Source organism: Athene cunicularia (genome assembly GCF_003259725.1).
Source record: "Athene cunicularia isolate RWA chromosome 2 unlocalized genomic scaffold, athCun1 chr2_part1, whole genome shotgun sequence".
NCBI lineage: Eukaryota > Metazoa > Chordata > Aves > Strigiformes > Strigidae > Athene > Athene cunicularia.
The window spans coordinates 35,286,412-35,309,044 of NW_020799095.1; the positions used below are offsets into that span (position 1 = coordinate 35,286,412).

The 22,633-nt window shown below is 38.3% G+C and overlaps 1 protein-coding gene across 1 annotated transcript in view; it reads right to left on the bottom strand.

Moving 5' to 3' along the window:
* Positions 1–22,633, bottom strand: part of ABI1 (abl interactor 1) — a 77,722-nt gene that overhangs the window by 9,658 nt on the left and 45,431 nt on the right. Inside the window, exons 3-9 of the mRNA XM_026842085.1 lie at positions 19,655–19,831; positions 9,879–9,893; positions 9,044–9,144; positions 5,478–5,618; positions 3,315–3,415; positions 2,066–2,146; positions 251–427 (exon numbers count right to left, since the gene is read on the bottom strand). Of these exons, the coding sequence (XP_026697886.1) occupies positions 251–427; positions 2,066–2,146; positions 3,315–3,415; positions 5,478–5,618; positions 9,044–9,144; positions 9,879–9,893; positions 19,655–19,831 (793 nt within the window). The remainder of the gene's footprint in view (positions 1–250; positions 428–2,065; positions 2,147–3,314; positions 3,416–5,477; positions 5,619–9,043; positions 9,145–9,878; positions 9,894–19,654; positions 19,832–22,633) is intronic.

A 22,633-nucleotide genomic window follows, 5' to 3' on the forward strand; every position in this document is an offset into this window, starting at 1 on the left:
AATTAGATAGGTAATCATAATTTCTTGTAATGAGTAACAGCAAACAAGTCAGAGGGGAAAACAGTATAATTGCATATAGTGCAATCACTGTACTACTTCAATATGGTTTTTCTTGTTTGTTTTGTCTTCTGTTTTAGGAAAGAAAGCAGTAATCTGAATGATGCTCTTCATAAATGAAGTAAAATGCCATGCATGCTTTTACAATAATTTTGCTCAAAACAGTTTGTGATTTCAGAGCTCAGAAGCTTACTTGAATTTTGAGAATAAAGAGGCCCGCCATTAACATGAGGTTGAGCAGAAAATGGGGCAGTCACAGAAGGATTCCGTCTGTATCCACCAGAAGATGCTGAAGAAGTGGTAGAGTTGTGTCGCGAGATTTGCCTGGTCATTGTGCCATACTGGGAACCAGGAGCTGAACCCGGAGCAGCTGAAAAGCATTAGCCAGAGGAACCAAGGAAAAGACTTAAGCGGAGCATTACTTGGGATAGAATGCAGAAAATAGAAAAAAGCCCAGAACATGGGAAATACTCGATTACAGGTCTCCAATACCTTAAGGCCAGTAACAGGAGATTAACAGAAAACAAACATCCCTGTTATAATCAATAACGGGAAAAAACACACAGGCCATAAACCAACACTTGTATAAAGGGCATTTGAGAAATGCTGAGAACTACTTTGAAAGACTGGATTGGACTAGAAAATTGAATCAGCTTCCAATTCCTAAGCATATCTCAATTATTCTACATGCAATACCCTTTATTAAAAAGCACACAGAAAGAAATCCACATTCTGCTCAAAGCAAATGTTTTCCATTGTGAACCAGAACTTGGCTCCAATCTTTATATTAAAAGACACTCGTAACAAAGCAGTAAAACAAATGTCATAAGCTTCAGACACTTGGCACATTTATCGCTCATATTTGTTAGCTGTGCTTTTATATTGATAGAATTTAAACCAACAAATCAGAATCACCGATGCCAGATGACAGAATGACATGCCACTCATTCTTCAGGATGACCACTCATTTTTACCTTCCACATGCCTGCTGCACAAACTTCAAGGTTAATAAACAATTTATGTTCTCTTTTGGATTTACCTCTGACAGATGGAGAAATGAATCACACCTTGCAAACTAATGAATGTCACATGTTGGGGTCACATGGATCAGTGCAATTTTTAAATACAAAAATTGTTTTGCAGTAAGATGTTTTGTTCTTTTCTATACATATGTATATATATATTTATATAAAGATATATAAATATATACAAAAATTCACACACATACACAAACAGTGTGCAATAAGAAGTTTGCAATCCTGTAATGCTATCCAAAGTCACTTTCACTTAGCACTTCAGTAAGGGAAAGTGCAAAGGGTTGTGGGTCAAAGCCTCCAAAGCTAGTTTCATAACACAATCAATTAATTTTATCATCAGCCTGTGATAGGAAAGGGTACTTCGTCCTGCCTGCTTTGAGAAGTAGAACTTTTAGATCCCATCCTAACAGCTTTAAGTAATGCCTGAAGCAATTTTTCAAGAACAGTTAGTTCAAATCCTTGAGTCTTCCAGTTTGTCATCCGCCTGCAGCATTACAGAATCAAACCCAAGCCACTGTGACAGACACTTCTGCTTTTCAGTCATCTTACTCCCACAGGAGAGAATACATACATCACCCTACACATCAGCTACCATTTTAAAGCCAGAGTGCAACTTTTGTGGCTTTCAGATGCAGGAGAGATACAGCAGAATACCAGTATTCAAGCTGATTGAGTTCTTATAGATCAGACTAATGGGATCTTAGCTTTATTGGGAGCAGAGATTTCAAGTAACTGGCAGACTATTCCACGTACCTCATGTGTTTACCTTCAGAGGCTTTAACCACAGGAAATTAGTGGAGATTAGTTTTGTTTAAAACAACCACAAAAAAAATGCCAGAACTGATTTTTATACTAAAATCATGTAGGTCCCACTACAGAAGAAAACCCACCCTCACTAAGTCCATTAGGAAGAGATGATTACTGATTATGCAGCATGACTGCAATCACTTCAGCATTGACACAAGTCTCACCTATCAGACTGCCCATCGGGAGAGGTGGTGGCAGTGGTGGTGCTGGCGGAGCTCCAGGAGGAGGAGGAACAGAAATGTGTGCTAATAAAATAGTTTATATTCCCAATTAGGCCATATATTTTTAAAATAAATACATAAATTTTAAAGAGCATGGGCACTTGATAGGCTTCCCAAATAAATACAGAAATTCAACTTTGGTCAGCTGACACAAACTCAGGCCTTGATCCTACACAGGGTTCTGTACCTGCAGTTCTTTATTCCCATTGATTTTTATGGGATGCCAGATGATAGTAAAATTTCATGCCTATTTGTACTGCTGCAGGATCAGAAACACCTGGGAAAGCAAAACCTACACATGTATAAAAGTGAAGGCTTGTCATCCAAGAACAGAAATTTAAAAGGTGCAGTAACAAAATTACACCAAAACTCTGTTTTCATGTGCAAATTAGCTTTATGTGCTTACAAAATACACAGTTAGTAAACAAGTGACTGAGTTGGTTTATTACCAAGATAATAATCCTGCTGGCTTTTAATAAAGAAGGATCCTACATATTCTCACCATTCATCATTCTTAAAGACAAGAGAGTACGCTTTTGATGCCAAGAGATCCTGTATGGTTTTCTTTTATTGCTGTGCTGTCTTACACAAACCAGTTCTCCTGCCTCTCTCAATGATCTCCATCATAGCTTAGCAATTTCAGACTGTAATCATAGCATAAACACTGAGATAAGCCTAAATTCTACTACTACTAGTTTTTGTAGATGGTCTTCTGTGATTTGAAGTAAAGATTTTAATTTAATTTTTAAAAAAGAATAGGTACATACCATCATTGGCAGACAGTAAAGGTAGCATGCTATTTCAGAAGATGACATTTCCTATCAGATATGTACATAGTTGCTGCTGCTTCTCAGGGCATCCAGATATGCCAAATAATAGATAGGCATTTAAAAATACACTTAAGCTCTAAAAGGATACACCCCTCTCCTATCCCCTCCCTGCCTTGATTATCTTGTAAAAACATGGACCAACAAAGGTGTTTTAACCATCACTATTCTATGAGTGATTGTTCTGCAAGTACTTTTGGTAAAGAATTAAAACTTTAGATGTCCCTCAGTGCTCATAAAATTTCCTGACTAGGACTGTGCTTCAGGACAGTTTCTAGCCCATTGTATTCAGTCAAAATCCCTCTGCAAACACAGGTGACTGAAATTACAGCCTTAAGTTAAAACATGGGAAGAGTCCCACATACCTGGTCCAATAGTTGGCGGTGAAGGTGTAGGCACGGCAATGGGAATGCCAATACTGCTGCTTCCACTATTCTCTCGACTGCCACTTCCTCCACTACTACCACTATAAAAGAAAAATACAAGCATTAGCACAGCCTATCAAGTCACACTTCTTTTGAGCTCTGCTAGCCTAACTCAATTATAGACTGTTGAAAAATCCTCTATAAAATGCCTCTGTCTTTACCTACAATTGCACACAGCTAATCAAGTCTGGATGCACTGCACTTCTAATAAATGGAACTAGTTAACACCACTATAAAATGTCTAATTAAATTTAAAAAATAAAAATGTAAGCAACCATAGCAGTTCTAGGCAACAGAGCAACAGATGCAGGAAAAGTACAGGGGCCTTGTAATAACTGAAAGTAATAAGCCAAGGCTGGAAGGGTTCATACCTAAACTGTAATTATTTAAGATTATTTATTTTGTCAGCTGAAGGAACATTTCTTAGAACAGAAGTTTAGATTAAGAACATTTTAACTGAGAACAGCCATGATGAACCAGCTGGGGTGGAGTGTGGTGTGGGGTATGGTGTGGATAATTTTCTGTACACCTAACAGTCCCCCCACTCTGCCCTGCACACACTTTCTGTGTACAAGAGATAGTCTGAAAGGTAACGGTACAGCCAGGTCATGATTTGCCTAAGTACTGTTACATGATACACAAATTAAGATGCCAGCAATACAGATTTTTTTTCAGAACATAATTTTGCGAACTGGGTAACATTTCTACATATGCCTTTGGAGGCTATTACGCTTCTTTTCATTGAGGGAGCTGAGAAAGAATCAAGGTTCAGGCGGAATCTGTTCTAATTCTTATCCAAGAGCACTCCTTAGGCCAAGGCTTGAATTTACATGGATTAAAAGGCTAACAAAGGGAACTAAGTAGTCAAGATATTTTGAAGCCAACACACCACTTTAACCCGTCCATGTTAATTAAAGAGTACCTGGTGATGTTATAGTTTATTTACCATTCCTGAGTGGCTACAAAACAGTGCTTTCAGAAGTCAAGAGCAAGTCATTCAAATATATCTTAAGAAAAATAACACTGTTACAAAAAAGAAAATCAGCAATTTGAAGTGGAAGCCTATCTGATGAAAACCTTGATCTTGTCATCATGGTTGCGGCTGAATTTCTAACTGTAGTCTACATAAAAGAAGATCTTGTGAGACAAGAGTAGGGACCATTCACAGTAGCCAGCTAAACAGATTAACAAGATCTTCGTTGCAGCCAGATTTAGACATTATTTAATTCTGACAGTATTTCATGATCAGCTGTGTCCAAAATACTCTCTCAACCCCTATTAGTGACCTAACATGTCTAATTGCCTATTGGGAGTTTAAACAAAAATAAATTGAGAAATCTCTCTAAAAAATAAGCTAACCTCTTACTTCTCATTGAATTCTTTCTTCTGTTTTTATCCTGCAGTTAGAAGCCCATGATAAAAATCCAACTGAAAAAAACTGAACTCATTCAAGAGGCTCAGCAAAAGCTCTAGCCTTGCAATTCAAGAAAAAAATTACACTAAAAACACTTGGAACACCCTTCTCACTCAAAACACACACTACTCTTTGATCAAAACCCTTAAGCATGTGGAAACAACTGGCTGATGTTAACACCTGCTCTGTGAGCAAGTTTTATTTTCTACTTCTATCATGCTAGCACTGATTGCAAGCATTAAGTTTTAGCCAAAAAAAAGCAATCAGCTTTGAAGACCATCTTCATCACAGTGTTTCTAATCAACAGAAATTTCCCTTTGCAATTAGTTGTCTTGAAAACAAAAACAAAAAAAAGCCTAAGTGTATTTTAGGCTAAGGCTAATAACACAGCTTTAAACCCATTAGGACCCATCACTACCTTGCAACTGCATGAATTTTGAAGTTTTGCTTAATCTTGGGAAATAAATATAATAGAACAAAAATAAATTGATTATATACAATGAGGCCTGTGGTTATGGAATTAGTTGATAGACACAATGAAGCTATTATAGAGTATGAAGACACTTATGAGTTAGAGGAGTCAACAATACAGTGAAGTTCTGTTAATGCAGGGTGGTAGAATAACTCACCTTTTGCCTTTCAACAAAAGCCAACAGGCACAAAAGGGTTACAGTGAGAAAATGCTCTACCTGTGTGTTCTTGGTCTCTGGTTCAAGGAAGCTGTCCTTCCCGGACTGTGCTGACTGCCCAGTCTGGCAGGACTGGTCATGTAATCATTGGGGACTGTTGGTGGTTTGACTGGCTCCAGGGTTTTGTAAGGAGTATTTCGACTGGTCAAGGAAAAAAAAGATTTGAAGATAGAAAGATAAAGGATCAGAAGATCAAAAGGATAAATGAATGAAGTAGTGAAGCCATTTGTTTTCTTAAGTTTTCATGAGACACCACTGCACAGTGACCCACATTACAGTACACCGAACAAATTCCACTGGACAGGGTAGAGAGGTCACACTCAACTTTCTGAAGATAGATCCATACCAGTTGGCCTACAGCACATGAACTGTCTAAAAAAGCCTAAACTAAAATTATCACCCAAAAATGTATTCTTTGAACTACCTAACATACAACAGTTACATTCACATAATATTCTGGGGTTACCTTTCAGTGCACTGCAAGTGACAAACTCTCCCACTGTAACAATTTCCTCTTTCCCCCATTCCCCTCCCCTCCAAAATTTCCAAAAGTATTCTGGGCTCAAGATATTCAACTCATTAAAACAGGAATAAAGCTGAAAGATTCACAGAACAAGTTATATTTGCAATCACCAGTGCTCTTCCTAGTAGCATTATTTCACACAGTAATCAAGCAATCTAGTATCACTTAAAGAGATCTTAAAGTGCCTCTCAGATGAGCTTCATTGTTTCCATTTTGCAGCCCAAGAAAGTGAAGCCCAGGGACTTCCAAGGTCATCTAGCAGACAGCATCAAGTCAGAAATACGACAGATCTCTCAAGATCTATTTACCAGACCCATTACCGCCTTAAGAATGTTGCATCTGTTGTACTGACTTGCAGAGCTCTTCAGTTCTCACCAGTAACTAAGAAATCCCTTGCAAGACAAGGAACTTGGCAATGCACCAGCTATACAAAAACACTAAACTATGGGCATTTAATCATTTGTTCAATTACTGGTTATAACTGAGTTAAGTGATACAGCTTCCTGGTATTTTAAGAACTTTACTGAGTTCCTTTTTACAATATGGAATGCAACAGATCCAAATTTTAACTATAACATTTTATAATTAAAACCTCTCGAAAAGTGGAAATACCGTAATTGTGTGCACGGTGGTGTTTGTAAATGAGTTTGTCTATATAAAGAACTCCAAATGATTTTAATATGCAGACTGCCACCACCTATAGATCTGCCAAAGAGATCAGTTGTGGGAAAAATAAACTTTGTATTCCAGTTGTAAGAGAGAAATCTAAGTACCACCAAAGAGAATGATAAGCAGGGAAGATTGTCAATGTTATTCCAACAAAAATAACTTTGAAAACTAATGTTTTAAAATATTCTACCTTGGAATGCACTGACAATAGGAACTACTACTCAGCTCTGTAATACTATTTATTTTGCCTGTACAATAGAAAAATATTGTGAAAAGCAAACCCCTGCTACATCCTCAGCCATGCTTCAGTTTTTCCTTTGTTCTTCTCTGCTTCACTGAAGAACTCAAACTCCTAAGCACCAAAGAAGTAAAAACAAGTTTCTATTCATCACTCAAGGCCAATCCTTCCCTTCACTTTTCTGCCAGCCTTACACAGAGGAGGAAAACTCTTTCCTGGCACTGCCCAACACACCTCACCTCACTGTCCCTCAATACTTGGGTGCAGTGCTGATGCCTGTTGCCACCAGGGAGGGCTACAGGGAGTCCAAGGCCTTTGCTCTGTCCCAGGACCCTCAAGGCATGTCAACAACTATTCACTCCATCCAGCTCCAGCAATTCACTCATTGTCCTGTGGTCCTTCCAACCTGAGCATCCAAGGTTTCGCACAGTCTCTCCCTGGTCCGATGAAGAAACCCTTGCTTCCTGTAGTCCCTTTCCCTTTTCAGCCCACGTGATTTCTGTTCAGGACTCCCTCCCCACCATATTCCTTTAGATAGTCCTGCCTTGGAGGGACAAACTGCACAATAGGCAGCACATACTTAAAGGCTGGTGCTACACACCAAGCTCATTCTGATTTTACACGCTTATCTGTGTTTTCTGGATCAAAGGGAAAAGAGTAGTACCCTTGAGGTTTCTAGCAATTTTTTCTGCATATATTAGAGAAACAGTCATGCCTATGATATTTCATGCTTTGGCAGAACACGGATGCTCTAGACAAGAGCTGTACTTCCTGAACAAGAAGGGCAGATAGAAATCTCTGTTACAAATCCACATTATTCCTCCCCCTCAGCCAACTGCTGCCTCTGTCAAGCTCATCTGGAAATGACATTCAGCTGATTAATCCTTATCAGGAATCAACCAAGGCAAGCAAACAGCTCTGGCTTGTTCCAAGGGGAGCATTAGAGAGAGGCAGCTCACCAGTACATCAACGCTGCTGTTTCACTAGCAAACGTCCAAAAGGACATGAAAGCACTACCCAGCTTCTCAGGGCTGATAAACAGCTCTCTCAGCTGGGATAAGAGACACAATTGGAATACTGATTGCATGCCCTTGAGCAAAGGGAATTTTCACAAAACATGCTGAGGAAACCTCTTGGGTAACTTCTCTGCAGAATACACAATAAACACTGCCATCATCAAGCAGCAAAGCATCACACCGGGATTAAAAAATCACTTTGCCTTCTACAAAAGGAGTTGCTGCTTCTAATTTTCCTTGACCATTGCTTCTTATCCCCATCCTGTTCTGTCTCATTATCCCTCATTTTTCCAGCTCCCCACCTCTCCCTGACAACACACCCAAAGCCAACATAACCATGCGAGCCAGGTTTACAGTGCCTCAGTTCCTCACAGCATAAAGGAAAAACCGAGGGTGACAAATAGGTAGAAGGTCTCGTTCAAGACGCCTTTTGGAAGATGTTACATAGTTGAACAGACAAAAGCATATGGCGTGTGCTCTGAGCTTCTCAAGTATTAATGTTTTCGTCTCTAGCAACAACGACTTGCTGGCACACTAAGATAAGCAGATTTCACTCCCCACAGCAAAATAGACGCTATGGCAGGGAACTCTAGTCACACTGGGACTCAGTAATAGCAAAACCTTCCTCACTTCAGCATAAAAATAAAAATGCACAAGCATGCAAGCATCAAAGTTGTCACTGTGTTCACAATGCGACAAATTTTGCTTAGATAATGCAACAAATATGGCACCAACAGTCATTTCATACCTCTTAAAACATTGAGAAATGACTAGACAAAAACTTTGACAATGAAGTCTTTCCCCACTGATGTCAAAACCTTATCGATATTCTTTTGTGTCACTAAGGATTTATCCCAGAAAATCAGGAGTAACAACAGCTGCCTCATTTACCCATATCTATAATAAAACTTACCCCCATTTCTGAAAAAAACGTTCTTTCAAAAGGTCATCATGAAAATAAGAGTCAATGAAGCTGAGAGGGTGTATACAGGAAAGGTAATTGCGTTTTTCTGCTAAACACAATCAGAATTGCCTCTATCCATACATTTAAGAAACACGAACACCAGCACAATTAAAACTTTCTATTACACAGGCAGGACCAAGCAGTCCTCATTCTTACCCCAGAGTTCCCCGGCCTGACATGGGAGGACTTGGTGGTTTTTGTGTAGGCGGATTTGTTCTTGACAAGGTGCCAGTTCTTGCAGGCTGGTTATTTCCATGCTGAAATAAGGGAAAACATGATTTTATTTTTATAACAGAGCAGCTCTATTATTGACAGCTTTTTTTTTTTAAAAAAAAAAAAGTGTAAGAATATGAAGTGAGAATTCCCAGACAGCTGTCAAACAGCAAGTTTTCAGCTACATGCAAGACAGACACCAATAAATACAATGAGTCTAAATACAAACTTACTATTATTTTTGCTATTAATTTACAACAGATATCAGAAAGGTAAGCAATTGACAGGTTCACGCACAGATCTCTTACATTCTCTTTTCTTTTAAGGGAAGCCACATTTGTGTTCATCTCTGTTCAGGTGTTAATAATTTAAATCAAACTTTAACACTGACAATACAATACAGTCAGCACTGGCTGAGAATTTCTCAATTTGTCCCTGCTATTTGACTAGCAGAGTCATTCAGGTTGTCTGGGAAGTCTCCTGCAAAAAAATGTAAGTGAAGGGAATCAAGGCATCTACTGAATTCAGAGCAAAGCACTACATGTGTTAGAGAAATTAATGTATCTATGTATAAATGCAGATGTCAATGTATCACAGATATATTGACACACTCTAAATGCTGTAAATAAAAGAAATCAAGTATAGCATGTTTAATCTATCCTATGGAAAGCAGAGGAGAGCATAAGAGAGCACTAGTTTTCAGTTTTTAATGGCTCTGCAGCCTCTACTATCAGTCACATGAGGCACTGTGGGTCAAAGGAGAAATAACACTTCTTACCTTGGCTTTTAGCCACTTAACGTTGGCAAAAAAGGGGGGAAAAAGGTAGAAATTAATGGCAGATCCATCACAACTGATAGGACAGGTTAAACTACAGATAATCACATTTTTAAAAAATCATGTGCCTACTAATAATTAGCTACATCCCAATACACTAACAGAGATTTTACTGGCTCACTTAGTCATTGAAAGTTTTGTGTCTGACTAAGTGACCACAGGAAAAACACTTGTGTCAAAATTAGGTTTAGCTAAGCTTTGCCAGATTTGTTTGCCAGGCTCCTCATGGGTAACAAAAGATTGAAAAGCCCTTTGCTGACCATTCAAGTCCAAACCCAAATCAATGCTATTTCAATGGCAATGTGCTCTTAAGAATTCGTTCACAAAACCACAGTTTCAGCTATATGGCCAGAATAGACTTGTCTGTTTTGACACTTCACCTTCATGTGTTTTGAAGAAAACCGAGCTGCTGCATTGAATGTTAAATAAAGAAAAGGGAGTTCTCAAACAGGATGAGCAGCAGCGCCTTTCACCTTTGGTTTATTGATTGAAATTTGATTCAAGCCAGCACAGCACTGGCTGCTCAAAACTGTGTTGACAGTGCTCTAATGATTGTTATTGTGAAATTTTAGCTCTTAGAATCAAGTCATTATATGACTCCACTGTATCATTTTTACAGCCTTTGTGACTGCAGAAGAAAAAAATTAATGAAAACTTGTCCTCACAAGGAAAACAATGTAAAATTTTAAATAAATTCAAGTTGAGTTCTCTAATTTATTTGGGGGACAACTCGTGTTTTGGAATGCAGAAGAGATCACCAATTTAAAAATACAAGCAAACAAAACCCCAAAACATAAAATAATCCCCATGCTTTTTCTGAGGTTGTTTGGAAATAAACTGTCACTTCCAGAACAAGCCTCCTAATGCACAGCTTTTCAAATAGTTTGCATCTTCTCCTCCTCCAAGAAACACAGCAATTTAAAGGCATCCATAAACGCAGAAAAAAATAATTAAAACATGCTATACAGCAATATGCATATGTGAGATTTCTGACAGGGTCTGCAAAACCACCGAAAAACAGCTGGGGTTTACAAATCAAGAGAGGTTGAAAGCCACTACCCTTAAGTTATTCATAATACAAAAACACAAACAGAAAACGTGCTCCAAAAATCAAATGAAAAGGCTTAGCTGCAGTAAGTACATTTGAAGGTTATCCCATTCACTCTCAGTCTGGGCAGAGGTTCATCAACAGTGGCAGAATTAAGGCATTTAAACCACTTCTGTCCCCACATACTTATTTATTTCATGGGTAAACATGAAGGCTCAGTTTCCAGGATGCCACAGTAGTCTTCCAAGTATTATATTTTTAAAACACACTTTTAGCAATGAAATTTGCTTTCCCCTCTCACGGGAATATGCGAGCCTTCCCCTTACTTCCCCAGTTGCCAAGGGCAATGGTATAATACAAGGAATTTGTTAAGAGAGACTAAAAAGTGAAACACTTCGTTTCATCCTGTCCCTCCACAGCAGCCATAGATAGAAACCTTTTAAAGGCTTAAGAGGAAGGGTGGCATGGTTTATTATCCAGCCTCTACTACTAAATTTGCCTGCCTCAAAAATACAAAACAAAAAAGCTTCCTCTCTTCCCTTATGCAGTGTCACTCAGCATTTATGGTGAGTCTTTCCACCTCCTCCTTAATCACTGTTACATTCTGCCTCCACTGCAGCAACAGTATGAATATCAACGTCTAGCAATGATTCAGGAATCTTCATCTTATTTCAAGTCTTTCTATTGTTGAGTAGCATTTAACATACTAAACATATATCTGAAGTCCAACAGCTCTTGACCTTTTATCCTGTCTCTACCATTACATCAGGTGAGCTTCATCTCTTTCGCTACCAGTTAATATGCAGACAGAAACACACACTTTATTGTGCAGAAGAATTAGTAACTGTCGTCATACTGCTTTCTAGAAGTAAAAAGCTCCATACATGTCCTCTCTGTTGCCATCAATAAAAACAAGAGTCATACTAGTAGAAAAACACAGAAGGAACACAAAGGGAACAGGGATTCTTATGGGAGAGGAAATCCTGATCTAAGAGACAGAAGTAAGGAAGGAAAGCAAACAAATCAAAGAGATGAACCATACGGCTATTTAATCATGGTTAATGAGCTAATTAATTAGGAGGAGACTTTTTCTTGTCTATATTAGCTGAGCTTATGAGGTCGACCTTGCTGCACTTCTTGGTCTGAAAACCAAATACTATGCTTTCTAAGCAACTAAAAAAAATTGCTTGGAACTAGGAACAGTTTAGGCCTAGACTCATCATGATTTTGAGAAAAACTGGAAAAAATACAGCAGAAAACCAAAGTAAAAAAGCAGATACATGTTTAATGCAGGTTCAGGCATCTCTCTACAAATGCCTCTAGGCCAGCCAGCCAGTTGGCAGAACATGACTATCACCAACTGCCTGATCAGTACCAAGGAGGTCAGAGTCAGGAAGGAAGGAAATGCAGGGCATGAGGAAGAGAAGCAGCAGCATGCATAAGGTTCACAGCTTGAAGGAGGAAGAGACTGTTCCAAGAGGGATCTATAAAATAAGAGATAGGAGGTGCAAAGGGAAAAAAGCTTAGTCAAATGAAGAGCAGCACTGAGAACATCTTTCTCCTCCTGCTAGTTGTATTACTGTAGGCAAAGGAGACAGTTTTCAGCCAGATACCAGCATCCTGGATGACATACACATCAGAACAAAAACACAGTGTGCAGGCTTGCTGGGGATGCTTGTGATGCTGAGGCAGAGAACTAGACAGATCAGGATGTTCCCAGAAACGACAGCATGGTGAGGAGCAGTACTGGTTGGGGTTTCTTGCAAGCATCATAGTAGAGAGATGTTTTAAAGAAGCAAGCAGAACAATTTTGCCTTTCCACGGAAAAGCTGCCAAGCATGGGGCAGTCCCGAATAGTTTTAAAGGTTGTCACAAAATTAAGAGAAAGAAAGCACAGTCTCCGGTTCAAGAAACAGGAGTCAACCTTGATGCATTTCCAAAAGATCACAGCTAAGGCAGTTGCACATTCACAGGGGGTTGACAGTGTGGGAGAGTAGGCTGGCTAAGGGCTGAGAGCCAGTGATGGGCTGGGAAGGAGTAACACAGGTAAAGCAATGGACTAAAACAGGCATTTGCAACAAGCATGCAAGGCATTTATTTAATCAAAGCCAGAAGTGAGGCTGCTTCTGTAACTGATGCCAGGAATTCAGAGCACCTGAACTGAGAATTTTGGCCATGGGTTTAGACAGGACAAGCAATGTTTTCAGTCAAGCATTGACTGTAAGTACCAAGTACAACATTTACTTGCTTAAGGCAACTACTTTGGCAATTCTAGCACATTCAGATTTGGTAGTTGAAACAGTACAAAAATACCTGCTGACAAAGGCAGTAGTGCAGGTTTCTGTAACTGAGGCCAAAGGGACAAGACCAAGAACAGCATGAAAGCATAGGGTGTGAGGCAATCAGAAGTATCTACTGGTAGCCAAAGGATGTCCAGACATTTGAGGGACTCTGCTTGCTGGCCTCAGGAGGCAGCCATCTAATTGTCTTTAATAGTTTCCATGCCAAGTAACAACTCATGGGGCAACATTAGTCATGATTCAGGGAACCAGAAAGCTATTATTCAAGCTCTAAACTGTGTTTGGAAAACTAAGGCTAGAGATATTGCACACAACTCATTTATGTGAGCAAGTGTACCTATATAAGCACAGAATTACAAAAGGCCACTTGCACACAGAAGAAAAATCCTTATCACATTGACATCCATCCAGCAAGTTTCTCCTGCACATTCCAGCTATGAACTCTCAATTTTCAGACAGCAGAAACTTTACCTCTCTGTGCAGGTCTGTTGTACTTTCCCTGCTGTATGTCACTCACTATTTCTCCAAATCCTGAATTTAAATAGCCAATTTCAATCTATATCCTGCCATATCTAGGATCACTGAAAGTCATCATTAAAAACCATCCAATATAAATGCTGATCAATGGAAACAATGGTTTAAAAACTGCACCAATCTAATCTGCAATATAGTAAGTGTCTGGCAAACTCAGAACTTGAGTATGTAAAAGCAATAACCACCCTTAGATCTGTTACCTTTGAACAATAATCACAGCCATCGACTGTTATTAAAAAAAAAATAAAAGACATGATTGCTCTTGATGACTCTTTAGTCAGCCTCCCCTTTTACTTAAAAAGTTATTTCCTTTATTAGTCATGGGAAAATTATCTGAGATATACCTACAGAAAGGCAGCTGGCCATAAGACCTTTTGAAGAGCTATTACGTTATCTACAGCAAGGCAATTCAATTGCCCCATAGGCATCCTTATAGATTTTTGCACAAGATTGCCTCCTGTCTCATCAGTGGAGCAGTTTTGGAGTACCACAAGATGACACAGTCGAGCAAGAAAAGCAGCCAGAAGGCTACTTGTTCATGAAGGTATGGGATGCCTAAGGAAAGGATACAGTAAAACACCAAGTCTAGAACATGATTTCCTTACAGAAATCAAGATACGGACTTAAGGAGAATGTGTAATCAAAGATGTTTTTCAGAAGGCAGACTGTACGGGGGTGTACGTGTTACTCAGGGTAACACAATTCTGCCAGTAGTTCTGTGTAGTTTTAAAGAAATCATTCCTGTGTCTCAATTTCCTTATCAGAATGGGTCAGAAACTTTTTTTTCATTATTTCCTTATAGTCTATTGTAAGGCAGATTCTTTTGAGAAAATTTAGGTTCCAAATCAGTATTTCTTTAAAAATTTAACATGATTAGGTAAGTTCACTCTTTAGTGAAATTTTACCTTTAAACTATAACCTCCCCCAGTATTATTTGCAACCTAGTAATTACACTCTTTCCTTTCAACAGTAATTAGTAACTTGTCAGTATTGCTTGTCTCTCCTTTCTAAGTTTCCAAACTGAGCAGGCAAAAAAATTTCAAGTCTCATTAGACCTTAAAATGTTTTTACGTATTAAACTGCTATCAACATACAAAAACTTGCTTCTGAATGATAGACAAACTTAATATTGTTCCCTCAGCACTCACTAGTCTTCTTCAGAAAAAGATACTTAAGATTCCTGCCTTTAAATACCTCAAGCTTTTTGAACTCTTTGAGTTGGTAACTTTGAATCTAGCTTCAATAAAATAAAGTTAACAAAAAAAAAATTTCAAAATTAGAAAATAAAGAGATCTTATAATTTTGAGTTTTCTTTGCAAGCACGAAGGCTTGAAACCTGCATTGTATCAGATGACACCACTACAGGTCTGAATTTTCAGTAGTAAGTGCCCAGTGTCAACACTCACAAGAGTCATTAGAGCTGGTAATGGGAAGTTACTTTTTCCCCCAGAGAAGCGTTCTTTACCCTACAGCAGTATTTACTGTTTGGCCATGACCCCAGAAGCATGATGTGACATTAATGAAATTGGCAACATGACATCCTTTGAAGCATGAACCTCTGACAGTGTGTAATCCAGGGACAAAGGCAGCAGAGGCTCACGTTCAGGATCCCTACCTCACTACTTTATTACAGTGAATTATTTAAAAGTTAATACTCAAGTGGTTAACGCATAAAAGGTCCTATCCTAAAGGGAAAGCAAGCATAATTATGTAGCCTTCCACCCTCACATCAACATCTCATATGCATGTTTTGCACCAACACAGATGTAAGCATGAGTACTGCAGGTGAGTAAGACTCCCGTCTCTAAGTTTAGTATTTGGTAAGTTTTGCCACAAAACCTACTTTAAGGGAGTCCTTCCACCTTCTATTTGCTTCAGAAAGATTCTGAATGTTTAACTCTTGTTTGACTTCCTGGACTAGAAAGCTTCTCATAAATTTAATGCACTGAAATGCAGGTGTTTTACAGTGACAAAACCCTGATTTTTTTTCTTAAAACAAAGCTGAAAAGTGCTCAATCTTCACATAAAATTCAAGTCTGGTTTTGAGGAACTATTAGTTCCAGAAAACAAACTTGATCCAATTACAGCTATTAGGCATTTAAATTTAGCATTCAAGATTTTATCTGTCTTTACCAGAAGGTGTAATTTCAATTTCCTATTTAGCTGCCATTTTACAAATTGCTGCCTCCTATTGAAAAAAAAATAATAATTCAAAGGCCAACTTTAGGGCTTTTAAGGCAGCTTCCAAGATTGCTCCTCCTTCTCTTCCCTCTTAAACTGAGGATTTTCTGTATGAGTAATTGTATTTGACCTATTTATTTGCTGGCACACTACTTTTTTCTTTCACAAAAGAAAGGGAAGAAAAGGAAGGAAATCTTAAAGTAGCCTCTGACTAATAATTTTAAACCAAAGTCTACACAGGAAGGTAGGTTCTCACATCATGACAGTTACTCTTCTTTACGAAGAATGACTTCAGCTACATTACCCTATCCTCAGAGGTTTTGACAGACCAGAAAAAAACGCTTGCCTGTGTGTTCCCTAGAACCATCTACACATAATATTTGTGTCGCAAGGGAAAGCCTTCTCAGCAGCAAATCAACTTCAAAAGCTGTCCTGATTTTGACTGATGCTACCCTTGGCTTCATAGGCATGTATATATAAAAAAAAAGCTACTTTACTCCTTTTGAAAACTTCATCTGTATCTTCTCCTGAAAAGGGAAGGCACAAGGAGTGGAGCAGCTGGGGCAGCTTGGGGTTTCCATGGAGCTTTCAGGCTGAAGGAGAAAGCACCTCTGCGATCCTAGGATGCTCTACAAAAGCTTTTCTATCAAGAAGCTGCTGGAGGAGGAAATAGCACTGCCTCCCAAGGATGTGTGTTTTCCCATCAGGGAGGAAACCTGCTATAGAGGGTAGTTGCTTACCATCATTGTGCACCCCCCCAAATCACCTGTCCCCACAAAAATCACTGCATGCATGTGAGAGGGAGGCATGTAGAGCCCTTCTCCATGGCCCAAGCACAGGCATCTCCTTTTGCAGGCCCTCTACACAGCCATGAGAAGCATGAGACACACACACATGCACAAAGAAAGTGAGTTCTGAGTATGCATAGAAGGCATTTCTGCATTTGCTCAGATGTAAGATGTACAGGGGAAGTATTATTTACTCTGAGGATTACCTGCTCTTTTTTTTTAATTCTACGAAACAGTGTTTTTCTGTACACTTTTTATATCAAATAGTTTAGCATCACCCTTTAAAATATACTGCATATTTTAATTAAAATTTTTCCTTGGATTGGTATTTCATGAAATAAAAGTAGAAACAAGCTATAATCCATCCTGTATCTTTGACTTCTCTTCCTTGTACTTTTCCTTTGTTTCTTTATCAAATCCTGCACTAGAACACAACAGAGCCCATTAACAGCAATAAATGTCATCTACAGATTTCCAAGTATTTCATTGTTTTTATTTAATACTTAAATGTCAATTTATATGTTGTACTGTATTTTATTGACAGTTACCACAGCAGAAGACATTCAAGGACCTGTACGTCAGTCAAATCGATAATTGCTTTCAGCAGAACTAAAACTTCTTTTCCTCTAGAAACACATGGTTTCTTAGGCCTTATTGCACATGTTGCTGTCCAACTCAGGGTGAAATCTTCGGTCAAGAAAATAAGACTTAAGAGCCTGAAGCATCTTCTAAGACCATTCTGGACAGAGTTTGTAGTTAAATTTATTGTATGCTTCCCCCTAATTTGTATGTTCCAGAGGCAACTCAGATTCTCAAGTGTCATCCACTACTTGTGCTGACTTCCAACAGGACCTGATACAGTTTAAGTTGTTTTGGTTTGATTTTCTTATAACCGCACTTGTTACATCTAGGTTTGCAGACAAAGCAAGCTACTCCCTTCAAGGCTATGATCTGTGTCACACTCTGGGAACCCAAATAGTATAATGGCTAAAACATTTAATTATGTCATTCACAATCTCAGCCCACTCTTCTTAACAGTGTGTCCAGTGAATGTCAACACTGGTGAAGGTTATCTAATGCATGACAGCCATCTTGAACTATATATCTGAGGCTTGGCTGGCAGCTTATTTCATCTGTGTAACAAGTCTAAATAGAAAATATCAACATCATTTTCCTATTAAGTGTTTCATCCCTTCCAGTCATTAAACAGATTTAGGCAAATCACTCAATAAAGAAACAATACCAAGATACAATTTGTATCTGACTTATTACAAGTTAATAATTTGGTTATTACTGGAAGCGATTTTACCTCTGAAGTCTTTAATATGGAATTAAACCACTAACAGTTTAAAAAATGTTCCATAAGAGCTGAAGAGGTAAACAGCACCTCATTTCAACCTCCTAAACAAATAAGGTCACATTATTAAAAATAAAGAACCAGTACTCCTAAAAGCAAATAGTCATATTGGAAAATGCAACTGCTACACCTTAACAGCTTCAGCATTTATGGATCAAGCAACCTGTTTTGAGCCTGCACAATACAAGTAGTTCAGCAAAGCATCAACTTCAGAGACTTAACTGTAATCATTCTACTTTTTTTTTTTAAGTCTTCTACAGCACTTGATCCATGGAGCACTTAAATGTAGAAACCAATATCCTGACACTGAATTTGTGGATTCCCGTATTCTCTATTCATAGACCTCTCTCCTTGAATGCAGAGACCATATTGAAAAATTATCAGTTTCTGACCCCTATGTTTCTATTTTTACAGCAATTCAGGGCATGTCTTTCAGGCTGCTATGTATGACTGTTTCTTCATCCAGTCTGTCTTAAATTATTAGTGTAGAAGAACCCTAAGAGTTACAGGTTTATTACACATTTAGCTACAAACAAAACAAATCAATCAGACAGTCCAAAGTCACTACATCAATTCATAGCCTATAGCTGTCATGGTATAGAGCTGCTTTCTAACTTGTGTTGGAATTAAGACTCCTCTGGGCATCTAGTGGGTTACTATGAAGCAGGAGGTACCTTGAGCACTCTTTTGTATTGAGAAATTCTGAAAGATCTGTTCTTCAAGAGTTCAGTGATTCAAAGGGCACATAATAGGCCAATATAGCTGCACAACTGACTGACCAGAGCACATCAAGCTTTAGAGGATATATGAGTTGAATAAACTCTTTTTAATGCCATTCAAGGGAAGATTGTTGTAACTGAATATACCTGGAAGGCCTGCTCTAGGGGGATACAAGCTATTTTTTTATAATGAGATATCCAGGGAGCAAAGGATGTTATATTAATTCTTTTCAGCTACAACCATTTCAAGGTAGGTAGACATTAATTTATGATGGCTTTTGTTTAAAGGAAAATACAGCTGTCCAAAAGCACAAAGGGGAGCAAAACATCAAGTGCCACTAGATGAACCCCTTTCTCCCAACCACCCTCCAAAAAATCCCAACAAAACCCCCCACCATCCAGTTTCCCCTTAAGAGATGACTTTATTTCTTTCGTTACTGAGAAAAATTAAGGGAGTGGCAGACATAAATTAATCTAAGGAGGAAGGCATGATAATTTTAGAAGTCAGTCATAGCTTTCTTGACAAGTCATTACGCTAAGATCATATGCCATTATTTTCAAACACTGTGACTACCACTGACAGTCACAATGTTGTGGCAAACATTGCTCAAAAAACTCTCACTGTAAACCAGTCCATTTTGTTATTCAAATGTTTGTATGTGGGAGAAATATCAAACCCATAATCCTTCCTACCATAAATGAACTAAACATTTTAATGTCAGTAACATTCTGCCCTGATCCTATCTCCTAGTCTGTGTTACTTGAAGTCCTCAAGTGTCCAGGTATTCTTACCTTTACGCCATGGCCAACATCATCCAGCACCGTGTAGTCTATAGGTTTTCGAATATACCTTACAGGACGTTCCATGTTCGCTGGCGCTATAATTTTGTGAGTTCTTGATGTGTTCTTATTGGTCGTCAAAATGCCTATCTCTCTGCGAGCGACCTTTTCTTTATGGATGTCCACAGTCTGGATTAAAAACAAGAAAGTACGGATTTCTTTAGGCATTTGCTGTTTTCTTTACAGAGCTATCTACACGTAGTGTTGACTATTAGACAAAGACTCTGAAACAAGTTAATTCTGCGGGAAGGATGCCAGTTTATTGTCAAAATTAGTTTAATCTACATGAACATTGTTTGAAAATTACACTGTAATGAAATAAACAATATTAATAATAAAATTACAATTATACATTACTGCTTTGACACTCTAAAGACACTATGCAGACACAGTCCTTACAGATTAACCCTCAACATTCTCATGACTGACACTAGTAATAAATTACTCCAACTCCACAGCTGGGAAACCAGGACAGACAAGCTAAGCAATTTGCCTGTAGCCCCAGAGGGGAACTAAGCTTGGGAAGTAAGTCTGTGTGGTAATTTCTTTCAGCAAAGCCATCAGTGCATGTCAGAGTAAGAGCCTGCACAGAGAAGGCCTAATTTCAGCACTGAGGCTAGTTTCAGTCATACTGTTTGTAGAGGCTTTACTAGAAGAATAAACCAGAGCCTTAAAGATTCAAGTGAAGGAATGCAAAATATGCTAAGCTCCATCATTTTATTAAGAAATATCTAAAAAGACAAAGAAAAGTCAGTCCAGCAGTCTGTGAAGGACCAAACTTAAGCTTCGCGTAACAGACACACATTTCTACATGCAATATAACCACTGCTTAAACCCTAGCTGAAGGAGAACAAGTACAAATCAAGCATCAGATGTCATAGGATGTCCCACCCCTATGAAGCCTATTTCAAGATTCAGTGATTTTTACTGTTTTACGTACCTACTAGAATCTCATGATCTCATTTCAGGAGATGGTATCTGACAAAAGCCACCACTCTATGTGTCTTTGAACAAAACCTATCAAGTCACCACTCTTTCCACTACGGAAAACAATTCTCAGACTGTAAGCATCAATTCCTCCTGGAGAGACTGTCACAGAAACAGAGAGTCAAAGTTCAGAAAGAAAAATCCTTGTCCGTCAGTACTCGTTTGGGTACATCTCTAGAAATGGCCTAATCTAAAATGGATATTGTGATGTGCAAGGTTTTGTTTAGTGAAGCAGAGTCAAAGATGAAGGACAGAATTATTTTATATTTCACTACTTCTATATGAGGCAAGACAAAAAAAGCAAGGTAAGCATCCAGGAAATGACCACTTCTAGGAAAGCCAGTATTCAGTGTTCAGAGTTCACTAGGAAATGCCTTCAACTGACCTGTTGTTTTTTTGGTGGGTTTTTTTGTTTGTTTGGTTTTTTTCCAATTAGCAGGTACACACACTCAAATACTCTTAAATTCTCCTAAGTACAGAAAGAAATAAAATCCTCTTTAACAGCTTTGATACATGGCATTGCAGATTACAAGTGGGAACACAAGTGGAGAAGCACCTAAAAGCAGTGATACCAAGCAAACTTGTTTTTACAGCTTAAAGCTAAATAACAAACAACTTGCATCATCACAAAAGGTTCTTTTACTTGGGAAGCACACAGAATCTTAATAGAAATAAGAGTTGTGATTTTCCAGAACAATGCAAGACATTAAATGTGTATGTCTGCGTTAGCTTATTTGGAATAATTAAATATCTCAATAAAGCTTTGGAGCAAGATTTATTGTTCTAAATGCACATGCTCTGAAAACCCCCGAAGTCAGGAATAAAAAGCACCTTTCCAAATGAGACAATCCTATATATATATCAAGCATTTACCACTACATCAGATATCAGCCACTGCACCCACATTTGCTCTGGCAGCCAATTTCACAGATGACAGAGCGAAGACTTAAGAGCAAGACTACCCATATTTCTTCAACTCCAGCTATTATTTGTTCTTTTCCTTTTAGAGACTAATATATACATGTTAGTTCTGCCTTTTACTTCTCTTTCAGCAACACCAGAAATCAACATCTGAGTGCTGTGCTACATTTTCTTAGATCACCTCTCTTCCAGTTCCTCCATACAACCTGAACCCTTTTGTCCAATGACAATACTAGGTCTCAAACTGTCTTACAGAACTCTTAATAATATGCAACTCGATATTTTTTAATACATGAGCACTGCCTAGGTCTAAAAGAACTTTAGAGTCACCTAAACAACTTAGCAGTATAGGAGGCTGAGGACAGCATCAATTTAAGGCACATACTACAATGTTTTAAAAGAGGGTATTTTAAAATACTACTATACCCCTTGAAATAAATCCATGCTTCTACTCCATTCTCACAAACAGAATCTGTTGTTACTAATAAATTCATCTTTTGTTCAGTGGATGGACAAAAACACATTTTTATACTAAGACTTCTCTTAACATTGATGTCAAAAGAAATAAGAAGGTAAAACAAAGCCCTTCACACTACAAGATGATGTATTTTGTCCTAGTAGGTAGTCCACAAAGACTCTTTTCATCCCTGCAATGAACAATGAAAATTCCATAAGTTACTAGACCAGAGTATAAGAAATTCCAGAAACAGATGCTGCACCATACATGCTTTAGAAAATGACTGAAGCAATCTTGCAACAAGTTCTTGTTAACAGGAAAAACCCTTAGAACACGAAAAGAGCATGTATTAGTTACATAAAACAGCTTATCCAAAATTAAACGTAGAGCAGCAATTCATAAAGTCATTCCATGAATTTCAGTAATATAAACCTTGACCTGCATGCAGGCATGATTGTGCAAGAGACTAATTCACTGTTCAAAGCAAATAAGACTGCCAGTCTTACTGCATCTGATACCCTGGAAAAAGCAAGGCCATATTTTGCCCCTATGCAAATCAAAGGCTC